General features: G+C 40.3%; 2 protein-coding genes across 2 annotated transcripts; both read right to left on the bottom strand.

Annotated features, from left to right (window-relative positions):
- Positions 1-229: 229 nt before the first annotated feature.
- On the bottom strand, positions 230-10,794 carry ndufs8b (NADH:ubiquinone oxidoreductase core subunit S8b). Its single transcript, XM_088343938.1, has 7 exons — positions 10,711-10,794; positions 7,931-7,976; positions 7,800-7,859; positions 6,549-6,638; positions 5,451-5,623; positions 3,909-4,037; positions 230-579 (listed from the first exon to the last, which is right to left on the bottom strand). Exons 2-7 carry the CDS (start codon positions 7,974-7,976, stop codon positions 448-450), a joined length of 630 nt encoding a protein of 209 aa, XP_088200064.1. The 5' UTR covers positions 10,711-10,794; the 3' UTR covers positions 230-447.
- A 1,533-nt stretch (positions 10,795-12,327) lies between these two features.
- Positions 12,328-23,385, bottom strand: rad9a (RAD9 checkpoint clamp component A). Its single transcript, XM_088344328.1, has 12 exons — positions 23,129-23,385; positions 22,967-23,037; positions 22,816-22,889; positions 22,696-22,744; positions 21,714-21,828; positions 21,536-21,635; positions 18,748-18,854; positions 18,564-18,670; positions 17,899-17,963; positions 17,740-17,829; positions 15,177-15,336; positions 12,328-12,599 (listed from the first exon to the last, which is right to left on the bottom strand). Exons 1-12 carry the CDS (start codon positions 23,160-23,162, stop codon positions 12,492-12,494), a joined length of 1,080 nt encoding a protein of 359 aa, XP_088200454.1. The 5' UTR covers positions 23,163-23,385; the 3' UTR covers positions 12,328-12,491.
- Between the last annotated feature and the right edge of the window lie 4,501 nt (positions 23,386-27,886).

Genomic DNA, 27,886 nt, shown 5'->3' with positions numbered 1-27,886 from the left:
ATCTGCCCCGTGTGAAAATGTCGCCTTTCTTGTTCATCTATTCCCTCAAGAAAGGAGCGCGCATCAATTGTTGGGTGAATGTGGGTTGTGTTTGGTTAATGGAGTCAGAAAACTAATTTGAACAATTTGGTAAACGGTACATTTGGATATTAATTCCCAACAATTCACAGTAAAAAATAGAAAAAGAAAATAGTGACATTTACAGTAGGCTGAAAAACAAACACTCCTCAAATTTTGAAAATCTAGTTTATTCCAAGATTTTCATGGGATTGGGGAAAATACAAATACAATGCTGTCTCAAAGTCCTGTCTGGAAAACAAATATAATAACTAATATGTTGGTAGTTATATGTTATATCTGTTCTTTTGTCTTTATGAGTGGAAAACTAAATGATATCTGAAGGCGGACATGACGAGACAGCTCAACAGGTAGGAAGTGCCCGGGGCTCTACCTGTACAGGTAGTCGGCTTGGATGTTGGCAGCGATCTCTGCCTCCCATTTGTCTCCGTTGTTGAGCAACTTCTCCTTGTTGTATAGCAGTTCCTCGTGCGTTTCTGTCGAAAACTCGAAATTCGGACCCTGAGGGGAGAAAGGAGCAGCATTCCAGATTTAGACTCAATACTGTTAGTCACACTCAACCAAAAACAATTATAGCGTAGCGGTTAAATACACGTTGCAGGGTTCGTACACCATTTACATGGGGAAATTCAAGCACTTTTTAATGACTTACGAAGCAATTTTTTTCCAGTACCATTTAGAGACGAAATCCAGTACCGATCAAAATAACAACAAGAGCTTTGTCCGGAATTGCAGTATTTTTGTCATCACGGAGTCTTGGCTTCCCCGACGCCGCAGTCCAACTAGCAGGACGCACGCTACACCGGCACGACCGAGACGGAGACTCTGGGAAAAACAGGGGTGGGGGACTATGCGCTGCAATAACAGCAGAATCATTGACGCACACTGCTCACCCGATATAGAATTTCTAGCAGTATCGGGTAGACCCTTCTATCTACCGAGAGAGCTAACTGTGGTCATTGTGATTGCTGTTTACGTTCAACCGGATGCCAACGTTAGCATAGCGCTAAATCTCCTGCCCGCTGATATCAACAAACAGCAGCTTGCACACCCCGACGGAGCTTTTATCGTCGCCGGCGACTTTAATCAGGCAAGCTTAAGTACTGTACTTCCCAAATTCATTCAATACGTGGACTGTGCAACCAGGAGTAAAAAAAAACACTGGAGCATGTGTACAGTAACATCAAACATGCGTACATAGCGTACCCCCCCCCCCCACCTAGCTGGATCCAACCATCTCTGTCTGTCCCTCACCCCCTTATACACCCCCCCTCCGGAGAAAAACAAACCCTGCAACAAGGACAGTACAAACATCTTCTTTGTTCCTTTATCTTCTTTGTTCTCTTCTATCCTCACTGTAAAATATGAAACTGGAGTGCCACGTCAATTTCGTTGTCACAAAATGTTCAACTCATTTTGTAACAATGACAATAAAGGTATATTCTATTCTATTCTATTCTAACAGGAGTCTTAACCTCAGTTTCAAACCCTAGCACTCTAGCCCCAATCCTATTTTGGAAACATAAAATATGTTTAAAACTTTTATTTGAAGCCCAAAATCCTATCCCCTAACCCTAGCTGTAATCCTAACCCTTTTTCAAACCCATAGCCCAAATCCTATTTTGGAACCATAAAGTCAAGTCATTTTTATTTGTATAGTCCTTAATCACAAAGAGTCTCAAAGGGCTGCACAGGTTATTGCACAGACTATTATGACACCATCCCCTGATCTAAAACCAACATGAGGGCAAGGAAAAACTCAAAAACCTCAACATCAGGAAAATATAGAATAAAATAAGTTGAAAACCCCTTATTTGAAGCTCCTAACCCTCAGCCATCACCTAACCTAAAAAACATGGCCCCTGCTCTCAGTAATAGCTAACTTGGGATATTGGATTGCGGCAAAAACTGTGCTTTTCATTTTAGAAAAAAATAAAAACACCACGCATTTGACAAATTTGCACTCTGGGCCCATGCTCTCCAAAAGCAATAGTTGCCTGGGAATTATAGATTCCGGCCAAAACAGTGCACTTCATTTTAGGCGGGCCACAATAGCACACATCATTTGCCCGAATTAAAAGTAAAGTACACTCTGCCGGCTACTGCTCTCAACCATAGTCGAACAGGGATAATAGATTGCGGCCAAGGCCGTGCATATCATTTTAGGGCAGGCCAGAACAGCATGCCTCCTGGCAGAAGTGCCTTTTGCTGGGAATAATATATTCCGGCCAAAACAGTGCACTTCATTTTAGGCAGTTCACAATAGCACACATCAGTTGGCCGAACTAAAAGTAAAATACACTCTGCCGACTACTGCTCTCAGCAGTAGTCGAACAGGGATAATATATTGCGGCCAAGGCTGTGCATATCATTTTAAGGCAGGCCAGAGCAGCATGCCATCTGGCTGAAGTGCCTTTTGCTGGTCCTCACTCGATGCAATATGGGATTAGGGATAATAGAATGCGGCCACATGAGTGCAGTTCATTTTAGATAGGAATAATGTCCAAAAAAGCCCAAAAAGTGTGTTCCGCCAGTCCCTGCTCGCAGCAATATGCAATCAGGGATAATCGATCGCGGCAAATACAAAAACAATCTAGTCAATCGTTTTTTTCCCCTCCCAACCTTGCCCCTCAAACACATTTGAACTCAATTTAGGCTGCTACTCAAAAAGTTTGCTCACCCCTGGTTTAGGCTCTTAAAAAAAACATTGTATTCTTGGTCAATCACACCTTGGCGTCAGTGTTCCCTCTAAGCTGCGTGCGTGCGCAATTGCGCACTGCTCGCACATTTCAGCACACAAGAAAATCTAGCCAACGCACAAAAATCAGGGCTCAAAATTACTAATTAAGAAGCGACTTAAGTCAAAATTACAGTGCATGAAGGTCAAAATACACGGGTTCCCCCGACGTTGTGTCCCAAATGCGGTATTTTGAAGTCGAGTCGAAGTAGAATGAAGTTGAGTAAAGTTAGTAAAGTATGTCGTGAACCGGCTTCTTCGGCTCAGCTCACTAAAAAGGAACCGTCTCTTTCGGCTCCTAAACGTCTCTTCAGGTTGTTTTTGCTTCTTTTAACCCAACATGACCAAATATTAAGTAAAATAATGCACAAATTGACCTAAGGAATGGGGGAATAGAACAAAAAATAAAGAAATACCAAAATGAAAAAGTGAAAAGCTGAGAAAAAAAGAAACAAAAGGAAGAGAAAAAAAGAAGGAAAAATTTAGAAAAAAGCAAGAAAAAAACGTAGGAAAAAAGTAAATAGAGAACGAAAAGAAAAAAGTAACAGCTCAGAAAAAGTAAACACAATGAGATTTTTTTTAAAGGAACTTAAAAAAAAAGTAGAAAAAAAATCACCGAAAAAAAAGAAAAAGTTTGTGTTGCATTCAAATCATTTCCAATGATATCAAGTGAATCTTGTTGCCAACATTGTACTTCCACTCAAAAATGTGATTAAGTACAGTTCTGTATCTTACAACCGACTCAATAAGCCCCCAAAAATGTTAATATTATGCGACAAAATATATCAGGAAATAAAAAGAAATGGATATCTTGTGAAAGAATTGTAAAAAGAAATGACGTTTGTAGGCCATCGGACATGAGTCAATTCATTCAAAAGAGAAAAATAATTTTGCATTGCCGGAAACAAAATGTCACTTGATGTCAAGTTTTGGACATGTTTGATCATTAATTATCTTGCCACACTTGGGATTGCTGTTGCTCACTGTTGTTTCAAGCGTTGCTCACTGACTTTGTGTGAACGCTCAGACCCGTAAGGAAAATGACAGGGAACATTGCTTGGCGTGTACTGTAAACGCTGTAAAAAGTGCCCACCTCGACAATGGCATCCACGGGGCAAGCTTCCTGGCAGAAGCCGCAGTAGATACATTTTGTCATATCGATGTCGTAGCGCGTGGTCCTCCTGCTGCCGTCGGCTCGCGTCTCCGCCTCGATGGTGATCGCCTTGAGTCGGAAAAAGAAAACGTTCTCCGTTCGGAAATAAGGAACCCATAAACAGAGGTGGGTAGTAACAAATTCAATTTACTTGAGTACGTTTTGGGACATTTTGTACGACTGAGAGTATTTTTAAAGCACTTTACTTTTACTTGAGTAGATTTCTGAAGAAGAAACAGTACTCTTACTCCTCTACATTTAACCCCGCCCCTTTGTGTGTGTGTGTGTGTGTGATCCGCCAAGGACCTCAAAGATAAAAAGAAAAATAACTGTACAGAATTCATACTTAAATCGTATTGATGTGATTTTATTTATATATATATATATATATATATATATATAGATATAGATAGATGTCTAGATAGATAGATGTCTAGATAGATAGATAGATGTCGAGATAAAGATAGATGGATAGATAGATAGATATGTCTAGATGGTAGTCTTGATAGATAGATGTCTAGATAGATACATGTCTAGATAGATATATATACGTCTAGATAGATATATATATATATATATGTCTAGATAGATATATGTCTAGATAGATATGTCTAGATAGATATACATCTAGATAGAGAAATAGATGTCTAGATAGATATATATACGTCAAGATAGATATATGTCTAGATATATATATATATATGTCTAGATAGATATATATGTCTAGATAGTAGTCTTGATAGATATATGTCTAGATAGATAATGTCTAGATAGATTGATATATGTCTAGATAGATAGATATATGTCTAGATAGATATACGTCTAGATAGATATACGTCTAGATAGATATATGTCTAGATAGATATATGTCTAAATAGATATATGTCTAGACAGATGGATAGATAGATGTCTAGATAGATAGATGTCTAGATAGATATATAGATGTCTAGATAGATATATGTCTAGATAGATAGATATATGTGTAGATGTCTAGATAGATATATGTTTAGATGTCTAGATAGATAGATACTTTATTCATCCCCGTAGGGAAATTCACAATTGGTTGTGTCAAAAAAAATAAGTGCTTTTTTTTACTTTTCCTCAAGTAATTATTTGAATGACTACTTTTACTTCTGGTTGGTTGGATCCCTTATAGGGGCACCATTTCCTGTAGATAGATAGATAGATAGATAGATAGATACTTTGTTCATCCCCGAAGGGAAATTCACATTTCCAGCAGCATCCCTGAGCTGAGAACAATCGAGAACAAAACAATCGAAAATAACACGGGAGCTGCTGTAGTGTGTCTTGGGCAAGTACAGCCTGGTGGCGCCCATCCCTCTCCAGGCCAACACATGTTTCCACCCAGGTCTCCAATTGGGGATCTTTCATAGCAATACGGTGTCATTTTATCGGGAAGTAACAGTACTTTTACTCGAGTAAATCTTTTGCTACTGTACCCCATCTGTGAGTGTGACTCACCTGAGCGGGGCAGATGGCCTCGCATAGCTTGCAAGCGATGCAACGCTCTTCCCCGCTGGGGTAGCGCCGAAGGGCGTGCTCGCCTCGGAAGCGGGGAGACAGGGGACCCTTCTCGAAGGGATAGTTGATGGTCGCCGGTTCGCGGAACAGGTAACTCAAGGTCATGCCTAATCCTGGAGGGAGGATTTCAGAATGGAGTCTTAAGAAATGCTGAGGACTGGATGGCTTATTAGGACATTTTTCCAAATCCTAAAAAGTTTTTGAAAAAATAACTTGAAGTGACAATGTGGTGTTCCGCTGGGTTCAGTACTTGGCCCCCTTCTTTTCAGCATTTACATGCTTACATGAGGTGGTTATATTCGTATAATCCCAAGTATAATATCAGTTTCCATTGCTACGCAGATGACACTCAACTATATCATCCGATGGAGGAATCTACCACACTAAATTGTGGAAATTTGGAGGCCTGCCTCACTGAGATCAAAGAATGGAGTTCTTGCGCCTTAACTCTGAAAAGACCGAAATGCTAGTTATCGGTGGGGGCTTCCCTGGCACGACCATGGAAGGAGCCGGTACACAAGCGTGCGGAAAGACGTGGGCCGAGAGAAAAAAGGCTGAAAGACTTCAGAAAAGGCTTGACAGAGACTCGAGCGACACCAATTTGACTAATTCGGTCATTTTCGATGGAGTACACTTAGTTAAATTAATAATAAAATTAAACCTGCCCCCGTGTAAAAATGTTGGCTTTTTCTTTCTCGCGCGTAAATTGTTAGGTGAATGTAGGTTATGTTTGGTTAATGGAGTCAGACAACTAATTCGAACAATTTGGTAAACGGTAAATTTTAATATTGAAACCTAAAAGTGGCTAGAGAAGGAAACAGTGTGGGGAAGGTAGAAGATGCCCGAATCACAGGATTTAGGGCTAAGCTTTGTGCTCCGAGCCAAAAACACCACAGGGACAATCTAGCTCAGCTTAATCTTTATTTGAGCTTCTGTAGTAGCAAGATTATCCGAATCAATCGCTTTTTTGTATGAATAAATGGAGTATTTTCAGACCACTGGGGGGCGCTATCTAATACACAGTGTCCCTTTAAATACCTCTGAAGAGTTCCGTCCACAGGAGAGTGGTTGCAGCGCGGTCAGTGATGGACTTGAGGTCCGTGGCCTCTTCCACAGCATTCACATACTCTGAAAAGAAAAAAGGAGAAATGACGGATTTTGCATTCAATGAAAACGATTTTCACGCCACGGTGTCACTCAAAAACTTGCATGTCAAGTTAATTGGCCGGTCCAAATTGTCCCTAGGCGTGCTAGTGTATCCCTGTCCCCCCTGCGACTGGCTGGCAACCAGTTTAGGGGGTCCCCTGTGAAGGATTTTACATTTTATTTGTTTGACTCTAAGGGATTTTATACAATTTTATACAAATTACATTTATCGAATGCAATGAAGATTTTTCACAGAGGAGGCTTAAGTTCCATGACAGGTCGCGCCGTTCCAAGTGTGGAGTGTTTTGGCTGGGGAATTTTGATAACGGGCCGCTGACGAAGGACTTAGGCCTTGTTTTGAAAAACGCTTGGCATCGTTTTGAGAAGCGCTTTGCTGATATGAGTTTCCTTTAGACATGGCGGCGCCTTTCGGCGAGGAGGTGGTGGAGCTGGCACCTGACGCGCCCCGTGGGAGGAGTCGGCCCGCCCTGGGGGAGGAGTCAGCATGCCCCATGGGAGGAGCCAACGCCCCAGCTTGTGAAAAGAACTTCAGAGACAGAAGACGGAAGATCAGATCGGAGAACGAGAGGGACAATCGAAAAAGGAGGCTCGAGGAAGCCTCGAGCGACAATGATTCGGCTAATTTGATGGAATTCACTTAGAAAATAAATAGAATAGAATAGAATATACCTTTATTGTCATTGTTACAACATGGGATATATTGTGACAACGAAATTGGACGTGGCACTCCAGTCCCACATTTTACAGTGAGGATGTAGTGAAAACAAAGAGATAAAGGAACAAAGAAGATGTTTGTACTGTCCTTGTTGTATAGGCTTTGTTTTCCTCCGGAGATGGGGGTGTATGAGGGGGTGTGGGACAGACAGAGATGGGCGGATCCAACTAGATGTTTCTGCCTACGTGTGGAAATGCCGGTCTCTTGTACATTTTCCATTAAGAAAAGAACATGCATTGTTGGGAGAATGAAGTTTGTGTTCGAATAATTTGGTAAACGATACCGTTTTAATAGTTTTTTCCCCTAACACCTGCCCACTGCCCGAAGACAGCTGAGATGGGCTCCAGCACCCCCGTGACCCTACTGAGGATAAGCGGTGCAGATAATGGATGGATGGAGTCACTCACTGAAGCCGCTACGTTGAACCCCAACGCTGAAAGGACGTACAGTCGTGCATGCCAACGTGCCTGCGAAAAGATTCAAATTGTTTCGATGAGGTATGTCTTTATCTCGGAGGAAAATTCTTTAAAAAGCTCACTTGTCTTGCAGGAGTAGAGAAGACGTAGCCCCAGTGAAGCAGACATCTGAAAGGGAAGAATTATTTGAGGATCTTTGGTTGAAATATTAAATAGACGCGTAAACTAAAGTTCTACAACACGAGTGTCTATCTCATTTTCATTGAGGGCCATATCAGCGTTAAAGTGACAGTGTGTAATATCTAGAGCACGGGTGTCAAACAGGAGGCCCGCGGGCCAGATCGGGCCCGCTAAGGGATTGAATCCGGCCCGCCGGACCACACTCAGAGAAGCGCAAGAGAAAAACAAGCTGCAGGTTGAAATATGTCAACTTGATGTTGCCAAAGAAAGGTACCTTGAACAAAGACACTGTACTTGTATTTCTTTTTTTCCTCTCTCTCCTTTTCTCTTCATTTGTTGCTCTTTGTCTCTTTCTCTCTCTGTGCCATTTAAACTTCTTTTGCTCTAATTTCCTTTTCTCTCTTTACTCTTTCACTCTTCCTACCCTTCACACTTTCTTTTCTCTTTTCTCTCCTTCTGTCTTTCCATTTCTCTTTGGATTTCTTTCTTCCTCTGCCTTTCTTTCCCCCTCTCTCACGATTTCTCTTTTTATCTCTTTTGTTTCTCACGCTCTCTCCCTCTCTTTCTTTTTCTTTCTCCTTTTTCCTCCCTCTTTCTATTATTTCTTTTTCTCTCCATTTCTTTCTCTTTAATCTACTAGTCCGGCCCCCGACAGATTGTTTGTTCTATCGTGTGGCCCCCGAGTCAAAAAGAGTTTGACACCCCTGCTTTAAAACATAAAATATACAATAAGAAAATCACCACTCTCAAATTCACGCACACACAAGAAACGGACACATAAATAAATGTCACTTCTTCATGTCAAGTCAAGTCCTGTTTATTTGTTTGGCCCTTCATCACAAGGAGTCTCAAAGGACTGTACAGACTAGGTGAGAACCACCAGGAAAAGTATGTGTGTGTGTGTGCGGAGTCAAACTTTGGGACAATTTACAAGACGAGATCAAACAATGTCCAACTATTCACGTTTTCAAATTTAAATGCAAAAAAAACATTATTGGCGGAATACAGAGATGAAGAAAATGGGGTATGTGTGATACCAGAGACTGTTGCACTGAAAAATGTCACTACACATATATGTTATAAACTAAATATAACAAAATCTTCTTGGACATTTTTAGGGTCTTCTCAATTCCGCCCATTGGCATTGATATGGAAATATGTCGTGGCAATTGGCTGTCGATTTGTGGGTATCGTAGTCGAACGGCATTGTGGGAAATTCGATTTTTTTTTTAAATCAAAGCACTATTTGGACCTATTACTTGTTTTTAGATGATCATACAATTAAAGCTTTTGCGGGCTCCATAAAATGATGTGGCGAGCCATATTTGGCCCCTGGGCCATCAATTTGCGCTACAAATTGTCAATAATCCTAATATCACTTTTGTCAGGTCAAAATCTCGCACATTTAAAATAGTCACAACCATGATTCTAATAAGAAATTCATATTTAGCCATATACAGCGATATAGAGAATACTATATAATACAGAGCAGGGGTGTCCAAACTATGACCGGGGAGCCCTTTGCAGCGCATTAACTATTTGACCACATATACACTGAACATATTTTTTAACATGCCAAATAAATATTAAAAGTATAATATATGTTTTTATAAAATTCAAAACTAACCTTGTTAAATGTGTAAAAAAATGTTTTGTCAGTCCCTCTTTAAGGCATTTTCCTCACTACACTATACAAATTATTTTGAGTAATTGGGACTGTTATTAAAAACAAGGAGAAGATTAAAGCAAGAAATATTGTAAGGGTATGACAATCCTCATTAAATCAGTTTAATTTTTAATAGGCCTTCGTCTCCTCGCCCTTTCTGCATCCACCTGTTACTCCGCTGGACCAACTCCCCTCACGTCACACCAAATGTGAATAAAAATTTCCTTTTTCCCTCGTTTATGTTAATTTGTAATGTTATTAAATCATATGTTTGTGGATTACTTTCAGGTAGTTTTACTCAATACTATTTTAATGTTCTTATTTAGGATGACAGGGGTTTGGAACACCTAGCCTATGCATTTAAATAGTTTCCATTCCCCTTTACAGCAATCCACTTTGCAGTTCTACCTTGAAACGGATTCATGTCTTATCCAGGGGTTCTGTGCACCTCTTTGAGACTCATTGCGATTAAGGGCTACACAAAAAAACATGACTTTTGACTCACCTAGTACAGTTTTGGCAGCACAATCTAAACGTAAGCAGTGAAAACTACGCAAATCAAAAATGTGCCACATGGAAAACGTGATGAAAACATTCACGTATTTATTATTTCTTTAGAGCAGCCTTAGCTGTTTGATCCACAGTATCACTAATTATTTACATCATACGTAAACTACGTTTCCCATCATGCATTACAATGATTTGACGCACTAATATTGTAGAGTTCTAATTTAACAAGTACAGTACCTTGAATACAATTTTGCTCAGACCATATACTCTTTTAACATAAAACATGATTTTAGTGCACTCTTGCAGTAATATCCAACATTTAATAAAACAATAGCGTGTCTACAGTTTAATAACAATCCAACAATTCATCGTTACCTCACGTGCTAACACGAAAGCTAACATAGCAAAATAGAGGACACGATCAAACTCCTCGGATTTTTCCTCCTAATATAGTTGTGGTTATTTAATTGACAGTTGCTTATATTGACAACAAAAAGATTAATCGCAATTTTAAATGTTTATTATGTTGACCTTCCAAAATCTTACCTTTTCTGTCTCTCAAGCTCCGAACCGGAAGAGGACGCTAACTGTCATGCGCAGTGAAAGCCAAGATGCATTCATGGTCCCTCGGTCATGTAGTTTTTGAATGTGGGATTTTTCTTTCTCGTTTTAATGTAAATGTAAATCTGCATTTCAGTAGCGCTTTTCAAGTCAATGATGACCTCACAAAGCGCTTTACAATGTGCTTCACACTTTCCCCTTTTACACACTAACTAACGGTTAGCAGCGTCAGCCATGCAAGGCAACGAGGGGACTGTTCATTACCCACCTATAATGTACACAGTGAAGCCTTGTTTGTCGCGGGGGTTACGTTATAATAACCTAATTTGGCATAAATGTGTACATATCAAACCACAATGTTATTCTAACTGTCACGATCCTGCACCCATGTTGTTTTTTGTGACTCTCTATTGGTCTCCCACCTTAATTAGTAGTCCTTCCCCTTGGTTCCTTGCTAGTTCCTTCTAAAATGAGCTTCATGATCTTCCAATTGAACAATCTGTCCGCCTAATTTTCTGCAGTTGAGAGTTGTGTTGCCATTCTGTTGAAATAAGCAACGTGAAAATGATTTTAATAGTTGTTTGTGATTCGCGTTTGTTTTTTCGCGCCCCAATCAAGGCGTGCAATGGAGTGGAGTCCGTTGCCATGGCGACGAACACAGAGCAGCAACCTATTTCAACTTTACTTCAAAACAAACAGACCGTAAGCTTCTGTTTAGACAATTTCTGCGCAATTTGGAGCACGATGAAGGTTTTTGGGGAGTGGGAATTTTATAGTAACATATTTGCAAGGGTGAAAGGAAGAAAACGTGACTCTAATGGGGAGAAGTCTGTGTCTAAATTTTAGATTTAATTTCATTGTTAGGGGAAAAACTATATTACAAATTTAGCGTTTACCTAATTGTTTGAATTAGTTATCTGACTCCATTAACCAAACACAAACTTTATTCTCCTAACAATGCATGCTCTTTTCTTAATTTTAGGGAAGAAATATTGACAAGAGACAGGCATTTTCACACGGGGGCAGATTTATTTTCTTAAATTATTTCTTAAGTGAATTCCATCGAATTTTGCCGAATTATTGTCGAATTAGTCTTGTCGAGCCTCCCATCTCCCGTTCTCCGATCTGATCCCCCATCTTTCTCTCTTTTTCTTCCCGTCTTCCGTCTTTTTGACACGTCGGGGCATCGGCCACCCCCCATGGGTGCGTCACGAAGGCCCCCCCCATGGGGCGGGTCCGGTGCCACCTTCACCTCACTCTCACGTGGCCTCCACCTAGTCGCCGCCTCCTCGCCAAAAGACGCCACCATGTCTGAAGGACTCACAACAAGAAAGCTTATCAGAACACTTGTCTCCCTTTTCCCGCGTCACCCCTTGTCCTCGTTCTTGCTTTTCTGTAAACATAATTGTTGTCCAGGCCACACTGACCCCAAGCCCTGAATCCCTGTGAAAAATCCCTACTGCATTCAGAAAAATTGAATTTGTATTATATTAAATCACTTATAGTCAATTAAATCAAATAAAAAATCATCATACTCCACAATATTTTGAAATTGTAACGACCACATTTTTTTGGGCTATTGTAATAAAAAACAAACACACCTTTTCCTTTCTGTTTGGTTTATTTAGGGGAAGTAATTTCACATTTTTTTGCCTCCAAAACAAACTGAAAGCGTTTCATGTTCCCAAAAATGACAAAGTAAAAAATATTAACGATAAAAAAATACTATTTTGCACTCTTATGTTTGCTAGATTTCAGTCAAAAAGTCAGCCATCGTTTTCGCTGTCGCTAGCCAGAACTTCCTGGTGGCTAAGCGGTTGCGTGCTAGCTTGCGAGCGCGCCGGAAGAACCGATCCGAAGAGCAAAGAACAGAACTGCAACGAGAAAGTAGAAATATTGCAGTATTTTGTCAGACGGTTGCACGTATCGTAGTATTCATGTGAAAAAATGAAAAAAACTTGACCGTTATGCATTCTTTTTTAGTACTTTTTGTTCTTTGCAGTCTTTTTTCCTACTTTGCAGTCATTTTTAGTATTTTTCAGTCATATGACATCCTTTTGAATACTTTCCTACTTTTAGGTATTTTTGCATACATTTTTCATATTTTTCAGTACTTTCCACGACTCTTTGTACTTTTTGTGTACCGTATTTTCCGCACTATAAGGCGCACCGGGTTATAGGGCGCACCACGAAAAAATAGTTTTTGGTCCTATATTTGACATACATAAGACGCACCGGATTATAAGGCGCTACAATGGGAACGTGGACAAATCAGTCAGATAGTTCAGTCCAACTGAACTATTAACATTCCCAAAGCTTGCAAAGACGCAAATACGTGTCGAGAACACGTGCGGATGCGGTGTCCGTACGATGTCACTCAAATGCACCGTTCCATCATTCGGAAGGTTCAAGTCTTGGAATTCAAGAAATGCCAACCATTCCTTAGTTTCTTTTTTCTTTTTTGCTTGCAACTTTACTGTGCATATGACAATAAACACTTGGAATTGAATTTAATTTAAAAATAGACACTCCATTCCATCCATTATCTGCACCGCTTATCACAGAAACATCAAGTTCAGTCCGAAACAAGATACAGGGAAAATATATAGCCGGTGTAGCTCACCGAAGTCGTTGTGTTCAACAATAATGTGCAGCCATGGTCCTCTTATATCCGTGAGTGTAGTCAATCCAGGAGAATAAAATATTTACAAATACAGAATAGTAAAAAATGCTTTCTCTATGCCGTCAATCACGTGCTATTCACATTCATCTTTTTCGGCCAATTGCAGGCTTTGTTTTGCCGCTTAAGCCTATGCCAGCCTGTAAATGATAAAAAGGATCCGCCCCTTGACCTCCGAATAACTTTAGCCAATAGTGATCGATTCAACTGATGATTGACACATCTTTTTCGGCCAATAGCAAGCTTTGTTTTGCCGCTTAAGCCAATGCCAGCCTGTAAATGATAAAAAGGATCCGGCCCTTGACCTCCGAATAACTTTAGCCAATAGTGATCGATTCAAATGATGATTGACACATTGGTTAGCCAATGAAACGCCGGTAAATAAATCCCAGCATACACCGCGGACTACTTGGCGTTCGGGGGAAAATCTAGTCGGCGGCTGCAAGTTAGTTGCAAGACTTTGCGACTTAATATTGATCCATAAATAAGGCGCACTGTATTATAAGGCGCATGGTCAGCTTTTGAAAAAAATTAAGACTTTTAGGTGCGCCTTATAGTGCGGAAAATACGGTATTTTCATACTTGTGACTATTTTTTGTACTTTTCAAACTTCTTATTAGTTCATCATGCTTTTCAGTCATTTTTAGTACTTTTCAGTAATATGACATCCTTTTGAGTACTTTTCCGACTTTTAGGTATTTTTGCAAACATTTCTGTATTTTCTTGTACTTTTTGGATATTGATGCATTTTCATACTTTTTTGTACAGTCGAAAAATCCAGTACTTTTTCATACTTTTTATATATTGTCGTAATGTTTCAGTATTTTTGGTTCTGTTCAGTACTTATTCATACCTTATTGTACTTTTTCTACCTTTCACTACTTTTTGTATATTGTCATACTTTTTTCCATGTTTTTATAGTTTTTGGCAATTTTTATCATAATTTTCAGTCAATTTTGTTCTTTTCTGTGTTTTTTTTTTTACTTTTCATTTTTTTTGGGTTCTTTGAAGTACTTTTTCATTGCTTTTAGTTACTTTACAGTACCTCGCAGAACTTTGTAGTACTTTTCCTATTTTTTAGGGATTATTTATACGTTTCAGCACTTTTTGTTGTTTTACATAGCTTTTCAGTACTTGTTTGCAGATTGTCATACTTCTAACTACGTGTTCATACTCTTCAGTACTTTTTCACATTTTGCAGTACTTAATAATAATAATAATAATAATTTCCTTGTATTGTCATTCTGTGTAACAATGTACACAGAACGAAATGTCGATTGCATCTGACCCGATGCAGCCGCAGCCAAGAGAGGGCGCCGCCGACCACTTTTTAAGTCTTAGGAATGACTCGGCCGGGGCGCGAACCCGAACCTCCCAGTCTCAAAGCGGGCGCCTTACCATCTAGGCTACTGCTACTTGTACTTTTTTGTGTATTTACATACTTCTATTTTTTTCACTTTTCATACTTTTTATTAGTTCATTATTTTTATAACTTTTTAGTCATTTTTAATACCTTTCAGTACTGGTGAGCTTTTTTTCAGGATTTGCAGTACTTTTAAGTTTTAGTACTTTTTCACCTTCTAGTTCTTTTCATACTTTTCAGTAATTATGTAAATGTCATCATTTTTATTTTTTTATTTTAATCTTGGTGATTTTATTTTTTCCAAGACATTTCATATATTTCGAACGACACAAACCTTAAAAGTAACAATTTCAACTCTGATTCTAAACTATTGAGTATCTGTTTGAATAAATGGAATAAGATCTGGACCTTTTTATTTGGCGGGCCCTCGCTCTCCTCCGTTTCCTCTTCCCCGTGCGATCGGTTTTTCTGATGGTTCGGGGCAAAACTGGTATCCATGGCGATGAGGTAAGAGTCCATGTCGTCGTTCATGAAGTCGTCAGCAGGGGGCGCCTCGGGCGTGTTCGCTCTGGAGGAAAGACGGAACAAAATAGAAGAAGAATACGAACTCAATACGGTAGAACCCCGGGATACGACAGTCTGAGGTGGCGATCTCAAAATGAAATTGCTGTATAGCGGGGGATAGAAACCTACGCTAATTAGCAAAAGCATTTTCAACCCTTAGTGCCCAGATAAAAACATAAAAATAACAAACTAGTATGAATTAGGTACTACTTCTGTGTATAATACCAGCACCTGCCATAATAACTTTGTAAATCATTATATATAAGGGATAAATGACATTCTACTGTATTTACCTTTAGTGTTAAATGACGAGCTGGTACAGTGGAGTAAGCGGGTGGATGCATAATAAAATATTATATTTTGTTATACCTACAACACCTTAACAACGCTTTCCATAAACACAAAGTCACCTTGCTTGCAAAATAACATTCGATTGTAGGAACACTGAACCAATGCAGGGAGAATTTACAAGAACTTCTTAGCGCCCGTTGTTTTCAGTGAAGTGATCATATGATTCAGGTCGTCATGGCGATCGCAGACGTGCACTAAACATCCTCCCTCTCTGTCCCGACGATAACAAAGGCACAGATTCGAAGCGTTAAAAGTCTGCGCCTATATCGCCACACTCCTACTACCGTACTTGGCATACGGGCCGGCATCGACACACTGCCATATGATATGAAGGATTTTATACATTTAACTATAAAGGATTTTATACGATTGAATACAAGTTATATTTATTGAGTTTAATGCAAGATATTCACTAACTGGGCTTTAGTTCAATGACAGGTCACGCTGTTCCAAATGCAGAATATTTTGACTAGGGAATTTTGATAACAGGACTCGGACGGAGGACCGGAGGCGTTGTTTTGAGAACAAGACCCTGATGACGTACAAAACCCTCGGCGTTGTTTTGAGAAACCCCACGTTGGGTTTCCTCAGCAAGCCCATGGGAGGAGTCGGCACACCATCTTGCGGGGAGACGTGGGCCAAGAAAAAAAGAGCTAAAGGACTTCAGGAGAGGGCTTCCCAGAGACTCCAACGACACTAATTCGGCCATTTTCAATGGAGTACACGTTAAATTGTTAGGGAAAATAAATCTGCCCCCGTGTGGAAATGTCGGCTTTCCTGTTCATTTTTCGCTCAAGAAACGAGGGCGCATAAATTGTTGGGTGAATGTAGGTTGTGTTTGGTTAATGGAGTCAGATAACTAATTCTAACAATTTGGTAAACGGTACATTTTTGATAGTTAATTCCCAACCACCCGAACCCTAATCCAACCCAACCTGAAATTCTTGTCTGGTCGGCCCCGAAATGTCAATCATTAAATCTGGGTTCAGGCCAGGCTTCTCCCTTTCCGCAGCGCTGTTTGTTTTCAAATCCATTGATCTTCTCTAGCTTTTTTTCTATTTTTTCTATTACTCTTCTCTTGCCGAGTTTCTAGCAGCTGCCTTTTTTTTTTTTTACACACCTCTGTCCCGCTGCCTTATCGTCTCTCCGCCTTTCCCTCTTAAGAACGTATTGCCTCTGTGTGGATAATGGCGTCATTGAATTACAACCTGAAATGAACCCGTCACGTTGACGGGCGTCCTTATATAAATCTTCCTCAAATTACGAATGGAAACCCCTATCTTAGGTCTTATCCACTTTACAAACATTTGCTTAGATCAAAGCGGCGCTGCCACGAGCGGCTGCCTTTTCCAGCAGCTGCCCTATTGTTTTATTGTCTGCTCCTATCTTCGGTGTTTTTCTTCCCGTTTTGACAACTACACTATGGATTACTTCTATCCTATGGACATGGGTTTTAGCGCACAAAAATGCGTTTATTCAAGGAATCAACTCCTTGCCCTGAAGAACTTTCGTGCCGGCGTGATGAAGGGGCCTATCGTGGAAGAAGAGCCGGAGCTAGCGAAGCGGCTAGCGGCGTTATAAGTCTTCGGTACCATCCGTAATCATGGTAAATGCGAACTCACGACCAAATAAGATAATCGAGAGCTGGTGGAAAACATCGAAGCGCACAGGGAGCGCAGTTGCTGTGTTTTGCGGAAACGTGGCTCACGTTTAGCATTCCGGACGCTAACGTGTAGCCACCCGGAGCTACCCGGAGCGATCCGGCTTCAACGCCGCTATACGGAGACACGAAAGCCGGGGGGAATCGGAGAGGAGGCGGACTTGCTAACACGAGGTGGTGTATCCCTGGATTTTCACAAAGAAAAGTTTTCCATCTGCCGCAGGGATGTCGAACTTTTGGACTGGCGTGACGTCATCCATTCCGCTACAAGCACCCCTAGGGCATCATGTTAATCTGTTAATAAACAACGGGGTAGACTGCTGGAAGTGTGAATTTCCCTACGGGGATGAATAAACTATCTAGACATCTATCTATCTATCTATCTTTGTGAGTTACCTTTGTGTGTCCTTGAGAGTGTTTCCTGAAAGCGTGGCCAGCACAAAGTTACCTTCCAGGACGCTGTCTGACACCGAAAGCACAAGTGGGCTGAAACACACCAGCGCATCTTAAGAAAACAACAAATAGGATCTTACGATCATTCACTTGCCTTCGTACCTGCCCGGCTCGTCGAAGTAAATGGAAACGGGGAGACCGGTATTCTCTGCGAAAAATAGGAAACCCTGCAGGAGAGAAAATAATAAAAAAAGACAATTTTTTTTCTCGATTTTCCTTTTAGTCTCCCAAAAAAGTTCAAAAATGTTCAACTTTTGGAATTACTCATATCTCTGCATGAAATCAACATCAAGTGTGATCTACTCTTTGTTCTTATTACAAAAAGAAAAAAAAGAAAAGAAACAAAGAGGATTGGAAGAGAAGAGAAACAAAGAAAAGAGAAAAAAAGAAAAAAAGAGAAGAAAAGATAGTTAGAGGATAGGAAGACTACTACTCTGACTCGACTTCAAAATACCGCATTTAGAACACAGCGCCAGGGGAACCCGTGTATTTTGACCTTCATGCACTGTAACTTTGAGTTAATTTGCTTCTTGATTAGCAATTTCGAGCCCTGATTTTTGTGCGCTGGCTCGATTTTCTTGTGCACTGAGAATGCGCAAGCAGTGCGCAGCTTAGAGGGAACACTGGTCGCAGGATATGTTTTCAAATGAGCACTGCATGCAAACAATGGCAGAAGGGAGAAGAATAAGTAACTGGTCACATTTAATATATATTTTTTGGTAGAAATCCTAGAAATACTTTTTCACACCACAGTATTTTGTTCTCACCCTTAACTCCTTCAAGCAGAAGGTGATTCCGATGTCAGCTCGGGCAGCAAAATGGTCGAACTCTTCGGAAGCTAGACATAGCTCGGTGAGCATTGCCTTGGACTGCGCTGAGAAGGAAATATCGTTTTCAGATTATTTTTCCGGGATTTTTTTTTTTCTTCGTTTAACGAACAAATCGTCCTACCCAAGTTCTCTTCCACGTGATTCCTCAACCACATTCGCTCGTCGCTGACTGAGAGCGTGACTTCATCCAGAGATGGTGGAAAATATGCTACGGTTTCCACTAGAACCCTGTTCAACAATGGCATTTTGGATGACTGTTATCCCTCGCCATCTCACGGTTGAAAAATATTTAGCTATCCATTATCTCCGATCACATATAGCTGCAGTGTTCATTTTACCTCTGAAAAGTGATGAGTCCCGGGGACTCGCATGCTCAAAAATCTATGGGTCCCAACCAGGGTTGGGTAGGGTTACTTTAACTGGATTACTTTCAATGACTTTTGGATGACTCCAATACCAAATATGCTAATAAAAGACAAAATAAACTAAATATGAATAAAATGACTCAATTTTGTGCAGGTTTGGGGAGTAACGGAATACATGGAACGGCAAAAATGATGTCGGCAAGCTGTTTGGATTGATTTTCATTTTGTTTCTGTCGCATTTTATGTTCGTTTTGCCGGAGATCAAAGCCAGGAGAGAAAGCTTACCACGTGTTGTGAGTCATCATTTGATTCATATTTAGTTTCTTTTGTCTTTTATTAGCATATTTGCTATTGGAGTCATCCAAAAGTCATTGAAAGTAATTTTTACACATTTTTAACTTTGTGATTGGAGAAGCCCTCCAATTTTGTTGTAATACAGTACAATGTTAAAAAAGGCCATTTGTTAATTTAAAATGAACTGCACTTGAGCAGCCTCGATCCATTATCCCCAATCCGATCTCGCTCCAAGGCACTTTTATTGGGTGGCGTGTGTCATTTGGGCTTAGGGTACTTCCCCAAAAAGTGTGTATCTCTAAACCAGATGGTATCACGTTTCTGTTTGAAATATTGGTACCGCCCAAAGGGGCGTTTCTTTCTTTCTTTCTCTTTCTTTGTTCTGCCTAAATAAATGCAGTTTGGTGGGGGAAGGGCCCCCCAGTGTTAGGAGGGCGACCAAGGAGATGGACGTAAGTTTCCTCCTCTTCTGTCCAACTGCCAGTTGTAAAAAGTCGAATGCTTGGTGTATCTTTTCTAGCGTCAGCAACTTGTAAATAGCTCTCCCGCAACATAAAGAGATCGATTTAGACCCCACAGAGTGCAATTCTGGCACCCTAAAATAAAATGCATGGTTGTGGCTACAATCCATTATCCCCAATACCATATTGCTGCAAGGCACATTTGTTGAGAGGCATGTCATTTTGGTTGAAATGCACTATTGTGACAACAATTCATTATTCCCAGTCAACAATTGCTGAGCCCACGGGACAACAGAACACTTTTTCTTTTAAATTTACCTGCTATCCATTATCCCTGGTTTTGAGAGCATGGGTCTAGCGATTAAGTTTGTGACATGAGTCACATTCTTTTTGCCATTCTTTGCGCATAAAATGAACAGCTTCCAAGCGTCTCCATTATCTCCGTCATATACTGCTGAGAACAAAGCACTGCAGAGCGCATTTTATTTCCGGTTCAGGCCACTGATGCGTGCCATTGTGGCCCACCTTAAATGAACCAAGCCGCTTTGGCTGTGATCCAATATCCCCAGCTGACGATTGCTAAGAGCATTGGTTGAGAGAGCAGATCTTTTTTTCCTTTCTTGGCGTAAAAAATGAACAGCCTCTGTGTGGCCGCAATACATTATCTTTGGTCGACGATTGCGGTGAGAGAGGACCTACAAAAAGCTTTTTTCTCAGTTTGGGCTAATGAAGGATGCCATTGTGGCCTGCCTGAACAGCACCATTTTGGCCATGATCCATTATCCCTGCTCAACTGTTGCTGAGAGCAGGAGCCCCGCAGAGCATTTTCTATGGGGTTCGTGCAGCTTAAGCATGCCATTGTGGCCTGCCTAAAATGAACTGCGCTGCTTTGGCCCTGATCCAATATCCCCAGCTGACGATTGCTAAAAGCATGGGTTGAGAGAGCATATTTGTGCGCATTTTATTTCCTTTCTTGACGTATAAAATGAACAGCCTCTGTGTGGCCGCAATACATCATCTCTGGTTGACTATTGCTGCGAGAGAGGACCTACAAAAAGCTTTTTTTTTCAGTTTGGGCCGATGAAGCTTGACATTGTGGCTTGCCTGAGCAGCACCATTTTGGCCTTGATCCATTATCCTTGCGCGACTGTTGCTGAAAGCAGGAACCCCGCAGAGCATTTTTATGGGGTTCGTGCAGCTTAAGCATGCCATTGTGGCCCGCCTAAAATGAACTGCGCTGCTTTGGCCGTGATCCAATATCCCCACGATTGCTAAGAGCATGGGTTGAGAGAGCAAATTTGTGTAATGAGCGCATTTTTTTTCCCTTTCTTAGCGGATAAAATGAACAGCCTTTGGGAGGTTGCAATACATTATCTCTGGTCGACGATTGCGGTGAGACCTACAAAAAGCTTTTTTTTTCAGTTTGGGCCGATGAAGCTTGACATTGTGGCTCGCCTGAGCAGCACCATTTTGGCCTTGATCCATTATCCTTGCTCGACTGTTGCTGAAAGCAGGAACCCCGCAGAGCATTTTTTATGGGGTTGTGGCCTGCCTAAAATGAACTGCGCTGTTTTGGCCATGATCAATTATCCTTGGTCGACTATTGCTGAGAGCGAGGAAGATCAAATTTGTGTCATACTTGGGCCGACAATGCGCAAGTCACAAATGTTTGGGGTGGGGAAGATGTTACTTTGCAGACTTTCCCATTTCACGGGGAGTTCTGGTCGCCGTTAACCGCGATAAACGAGGGATTATAATATTCCTTGATTTTTGAGTGGACTCAACAAACCTGGGATTGACCCGAAAAACATTCCCGCAGCGGTCTTTATCAAACACAGCTTGCAAGCTTTCACTATCCTGGTAAGAGAGGTTGTGAGTTTTCAAGAGACCTGTAGAGGAACCAAGAAAAAGATGAATCATGACGTTTTGTTCGTTTAAAAAAAAATAATCCCATTGAGGTGACATACCATATTTGCAGTGCAACGTAAATGTAAGACGGTCCTTTTGCCCGTCCAGATGGATGTGACACTTTTCCACCGTCTTCTCCAAAGTTGCCAGAGGCCGAAAAACTGCCTGAACACTCTAAATGGTTTGTATGAGGAATAAATACAACGTTAGCGACGCACAGGTCAGAGGAGAAGCAGAAAGACTGTTTAGCCGATCAGAATGCAGAACACAATGGACAAAACAAATCATTGAAGTAGCAGGTTCGGTAGGTAGGTAGATGTCTAGATAGATAGATGTCTAGATGTATAGATAGATACTTTATTCATCCCCATAGGGAAATTCACACTTCCAGCAGTCTCCTTGTGTTGAAAATAAAACAATAATAAAGTAAAAGGAATATAATACATAAATACCCAATGTAACGTGTTGATATGGAGTATTTAGATAGTGCTACATAAAATACACACTGTCATAAAAATAGGGTAATATGTAATGTGGGGGTGTGGTTTAATGTGGGCTTTTACTCCCCCGGGTGGAGTTAAAGAGCCTCGTGGCATGAGGAATGAAATGATCTCCTCAGTCTGTCAGTGGAACAAGACTGTGACAGCAGTGGTGGTGGCTTCTCTATTTTCAAGGTTCATACAGGTGCTTGAAATCTTAGAAAATGCTTGAATTTATCTATCTATGCATCAATTTTATCTATCCATCTATCTAGATAGATAGATAGATAGATACTTTGTTCATCCCCGAAGGGAAATTCACATCTAGGCGGCTTGCATGGCTGACTCCCTATTGGTGTGTGAGTGTGTGTGAATGGGTAAGTGTGAAGCACATTGTAAAGCGTTTTGGGAGGTCTTCATTGACTTGAAAAGCGATGTATAAATGTAGACCATTTACATTCACTGTACTTAGGATACTTATGACTCGGGCAGCTAAACTATAATGAGAAAGACCTGAAATAAGCGAATTAAATATTTCTTTAATTCAATAATATAAGCACACCTTTATTGCAATCTTGCAGCGGAAGGCGTGGCCATTGGGGATAACGTATCTGCAAAGAAAAACACAAAAGGTTGAAACCTGTTCATGCATAAAAAGTAGATTATATCCATTTTCGATTACCTGCTGAAGAAGAGGGGGGCACATCGAAAACAAGCATAAGCAGACCGAGATGAGTTCACCGACCTCAGAGCTAGCTGCAAAATAAAGAAAATTTGCAGCATTATATGTTTTTAAGAGTAAAAATATATGATGCATGATTAAATATATTTACTCCGTCATTCAGTGGCTCCAAGTAGAGCTCGTCGCCGATTCTAGACAAGGAGTGAATTGCTTTGGCCAACACTAGAAAACCCAGGTGCAGAAAATACATTTCAATTCTCCAAAATAAATCAAATCAATGGGGCATTTTAAAATGGGAGGAAACAAACCCTACCTTTTACATTTCCTCCCGTCACAACGCAGTCCATTTCAGTAGCTCCACGGCTATTGGGAGAACAGCTGAATGTATTCCATATGCTTTAAGCGAAAATCATTTTCGGTAATATTTAATTTTGCTTTTGCAAAAGTGAAACGACGCCATGCGACATTATTGTTTACGCCGCCGGACATCACTTCCGCATTGTAAACCAATTGGAACGACAATGAAGAGAGGAGTTTTAATGCGCATGCGCATTAACAACTCGCTTGAAAATTCGTTCAGGTTATAAATTTGTATACCTAAAAAGGAGATATTTTCGGATCACATCCTTGAATATTCAAAGTAGGATTACACTGGATAAGAAAAAACGTTGTACTTTGTTTTTACGCTAACTTCCGTATTGTAGACCAATTGGAACGACAATAGAGAGTGGAGTTTTAATACGCATGCGCATTGACAACTCGCTTGAAAATCCGTTCAGGTTATGTATTTATACATCTAAAAAAGGAGATATTTTATGATCATATCTTTGAATATTCAAAGGGGGATTAGTCTGAATAAGAAAAAAACTTTGGAGTTTGTTTTTACACTCACTTCCGTATTTTAGACCAATCGGGACGACAGAGTGGAGGGGCGCGTTTAATACGCATGCGCAATGATAATTGAGGGAACCATTCAGGTCATCCATTTATATTTTTTGTATTTTAAAATGTAATATTTTGGGGTTTTATTTGTGAAAATTTGACGAAGGAGCACATGAAGTGGGAAACAATATTTGTCGTTTTTCATTTTGGTTTCTCAATTAAGGTTTTAGCCTCGCAATTAGCGCACTGGTAACTCGGGCATATTCGACATAACATTGTCTCTTTTTGGCAGTTTAACAGAATGCCTGATTTAAAATGGTGTACAAAAGAGCTGTCTGGAAACGCGCCTGCAAAAAAATAAACTTCACATTGAAGGATTTTATACATTTGACTCTAAAAGAGTTTATACGATTGAATACAAGTTACATTTATGGAGTGCAATCAAGATTTTCACAGAGAAGACTTAAGTTCAATGAGCACTGAAAGTTCAGGGCACATCCGACGAGGCAGAGGGGCCCTGATGACGGGGGACGGCAGGCGAAGTTTGGAGAACAAGGCCTTGATGACGTGGAAACGCTCGGGGATGTTTTGACCATTTCAGACACTGAGGCGAGGGGGTGGACCCCACATGGAGGAGTCGGCACACCAGCTTGCGGCAAAAAACGCAGGCCGGTAGAAGAACCTCAGAAGATCGAGAAAGGCAGAAGACAGAGAGAAGTGGCTTGACAGAGACTCGAGTGACACTGATTCGGCTAACTCTATGGAGTTCACTTAGTTAAATTGCTTTAGAAATTAAATCTGCCCCCCTGTGAAAATGTCGCCTATTCTTGTCCATCTTTTCCCATCAAGAAACGAGCGCGCATTGATAGGTGGTGTTTGGTCAATGGAGTCAGATAACTAATTCGAACAATTTGGTGAACGGTATATTTTAATATTTAATTGCTAACAACAAGACTTTTATTTTACTACAGAAGATACACGGCAGTCTATACATGCTAGCTATCGGTATTTTACAAAAGGAGAAAAATAAAATTGTCTTTGATCCTCTTGCTTCTGGAAGGACGCCAAATTCCAGGTCATTATGTTAATTTACTAACCTAATAAGTGTCAGCAGGGCAGTGGTTATATAGTGTTCGTTGCATTATGAGGTGTGGTTTCAATGAGGTTCAAACCATTTAAACAATCGATCGAATGGAAATTTCCACTACCACTGTATTTTGTTTCGTTTTGCTCAAAGATCGCATTTCTATTTTCCTGACCGCCCTTTCAATATAATAGTGCTTGGTTGCCATTTTCTATTTCCTTAGGTTTTGTTTCTACGTATGGACCGCCTTTCCAGTATAAAAGTATTTGTCAGCTACCTTGCACTTCTGAATTCTTCCATTGATCTCTTGCTCAACTGTGCCTGGAATATTCTGTAATAGAAAACATTCGACTGACCTATGATAATGTTACCAAATTGTTCGAATTAGTTATCTGACTTCGTTAACCAAACACAACCTAGGTTCGCCTAACAATGCACGCTCGTTTCTTCATGGGAAAATATGGACAAGAGACCGGCATTTCCACACGGGGAAAGATTTAATTTCTTAAACAATTTAGCTAAGTGAACTCCATCGAATTAGTGTCGCTCGAGTCTCTGTCAAGCCTCCTCTCTCGATTTACTGCCTTTCTTCCTCTGCCCACGTTTTTTCTGCTAGCTGGTGTGCCGGCTCCTCCCATGGGCGTGCCAATGAAAGCCCCCACGTGGGGTCCACCCCCTCGCCTCGATGTCTGGAGAAACTCAAAACAACACCGAGTGTTTATCAAAACAATGCCTAACGTCCTTCATCAGAGTCCTGTTATCAAAATTCCCCAACCAAGACATTGCGAATTTGGAACAGCGTGACCTGAAGCCCACTCAGTGAAAATCTTCATTGCACTTGATAAATGTAACTTGTATTTAATGGTATAAAATCCTTTATAGTAAAATGTATAAAATCCTTCAACATTTAGTGATAGGTTGGTCGTTTTGGTAAAAAATATAAAAATATAAAAACAATCTTTCACACACACACACACATGAAGTAATGGTTCAATAATCAGTCTAATTGCATCTCTTGTAGGTTTATCAGTTTTGTACTCTTATTTTGAAGTTGCATTTCCGGTGTATTTATCTGTTTCCTGTGTGACTAAAGTTAACTAGACACACGGGGGCGCGGAGTGTGGCCGGGAGCCCAGCCGGGGGGAGTGGTGTTTGGGCCATCACCAATGCTAATAAATTTTATTTACCTTAATGCTTGTTTTTATTTGTTTAATTCTGCCAACGTAGAGTTCATATAAGTTTTAACTTTATCATTTAGATATACACATACGGTTTATTCGAGTTTTACAATTGACATCGAAAATCCAAATCAGCGACACCAGAGGTAGGCTGGAACTGATCCCAACCTTTGAAAATCACCTGTGTAAAAACCAGTTCAATGGGAAAACGTTCAGACCAATTAAAGAAAATATGAAGTCAAAACATTTTCGACATAACAATTAAAAAAGATAATGGGTTCATTATCTTAATGGGAAAACTTTGGTCAGCCACTCCCAAAAGGTGACATTTTCAAACTGATTACAGCTTCAGTTCAAACACGATGAAAGAGCACTCACTCTTCATCAAAGGTTAACGCCTATTTCGATAACTTAATTATTTGCATACATAGTAGAACTCATTCCGTATTCTACTTTAGGGGTAGGCAATAAATATTGGGTTTGTTGACGTAGCTTGATCGCTAAGTGTATCCCGGTTGTAGTCCAAATTAAGGGTGGGCGGATCGATCCAAACATCGATATTATCGATACTGGGCAAGTACTTACTCACTATTTTACCTATAACTATTATGTTGTTGTGGATGGTAAGATTAAGCAATGTAAGAGGAAGCAATATGTAAAATGGGAGAGTTGTCATCTGAATACTTGGACATCTGTTGTGGAGTACCACAGGGTTCTATCCTGGGTCCAAAGTTATTTAATTCATATATTAACGATATTTTTAATGTTTTCGAACATATTATGTAACGTTATTTCGTTGTTAAGTTATTGTTTTAGTTCTATTTTTATTTTGAAGTTTTCATTCATTCATTAAAGATACATTATAACTTTTTTTTACATTATATTGTTGACACTGTAGGACATTCATCGTTGGGTCAGCATTCTGTTTTGTAATGTCAAAAAATTGTGAAACAATGTCAAACATGTGCATTGAATCCCATAGTAGTTTAATTCAATTATAGTGTTTAAATTGTCTCATGTGAATGTGGGGTTTGGTGTTGTCTCATATTTGTTAAACAAAGGGGCATTCCAGGTTGCCGTGACAACCCAGCAGGAGTCCATCCCATCCAGGGTGGTGGGAGTATAAAAGAATGAACTTGTGTTGTGGATTTTTGGAGTCGATCTTGACATTAGGAGAACGCATTAATTTAAAACGTGAAATTCCAGGCTTGTTTCTCCCAAGTGTAAATGTCAGCGAATGTCATTATTAATTGCCTTGGGCTGCCAAGTAATAACAGTCTTCAAGCCGACCCACGAACAGTTCTTGGAAATTGTGAAAATCGACATTCTGTCTGGTAGCGTGCATTTTGAGATAAACACGTGCGTCATTGTGAGGGGGACGGGCTAAAGTAATATGAGATGTTGTCTTGGGATAGAAAAAGCCAATTGTCTCTGAGACGAATTGAATAATTTTGGGGGAATATTGTGCAATGGAAGAGATTATACCTTTAATATTGCGTTTGTTATTTTAGCATTTTAGTTACAATGCTGCTTTTTCAGGTTTGGCTCTCTTGACCATTGTTACACGGGCCTGGATCAAGATCGCTGACCGGGGTCTCCGGGCTTTGAATTCAGTCACGCCAGAATCTTGAGTCTGTTAGATTCTGTGGTTCTGGGTGTACCTGTCGACTGGATGAGGACAACCGCCGTGAAGTCCATTGCCAAAAGGAAAAGGGACCTGACTCGCTTCATCTTCCTGTGAGGCCATGTGCTCCATGTGCTTTGTCCTCAAAGGTACGCAAGAAAAGATAATGCAAAACTTGTTTTTGGTGCCGGGGCAAATCATCTTTCATTTTCGACACGCTATGAAAAGATTTCCTGATCATTTAAATGATTCGATTATCTTGAAACCTAATTTTCTTTATCATTTTTTTTATTATTGTTTTTT

Source organism: Urocampus carinirostris, chromosome 9, assembly GCF_059441175.1.
Source record: "Urocampus carinirostris isolate Australia breed hairy pipefish chromosome 9, RoL_Ucar_1.0, whole genome shotgun sequence".
NCBI lineage: Eukaryota > Metazoa > Chordata > Actinopteri > Syngnathiformes > Syngnathidae > Urocampus > Urocampus carinirostris.
The sequence above is the reverse complement of the archived record's forward strand: the minus strand, read 5'-3'. Positions and strand labels throughout refer to the sequence as shown.

Excerpts from the sequence above, each read along its gene's own strand:
- ndufs8b (XM_088343938.1), bottom strand. The coding sequence starts at position 7,976 with ATGTCTGCTTCACTGGGGCTACGTCTTCTCTACTCCTGCAAGACAA. Across the intron at positions 6,639-7,799 it reads GGTTCAACGTAGCGGCTTCA|AGTATGTGAATGCTGTGGAA; the intron begins GTGAGTGACTCC and ends TTTTCTTTTCAG. Across the intron at positions 580-3,908 it reads CCGTGGATGCCATTGTCGAG|GGTCCGAATTTCGAGTTTTC; the intron begins GTGGGCACTTTT and ends TTCTCCCCTCAG.
- rad9a (XM_088344328.1), bottom strand. The coding sequence starts at position 23,162 with ATGGACTGCGTTGTGACGGGAGGAAATGTAAAAG. Across the intron at positions 23,038-23,128 it reads GACGGGAGGAAATGTAAAAG|TGTTGGCCAAAGCAATTCAC; the intron begins GTAGGGTTTGTT and ends TGGGTTTTCTAG. Across the intron at positions 15,337-17,739 it reads ACTCTCAAGGACACACAAAG|AGCGAACACGCCCGAGGCGC; the intron begins GTAACTCACAAA and ends TCTTTCCTCCAG.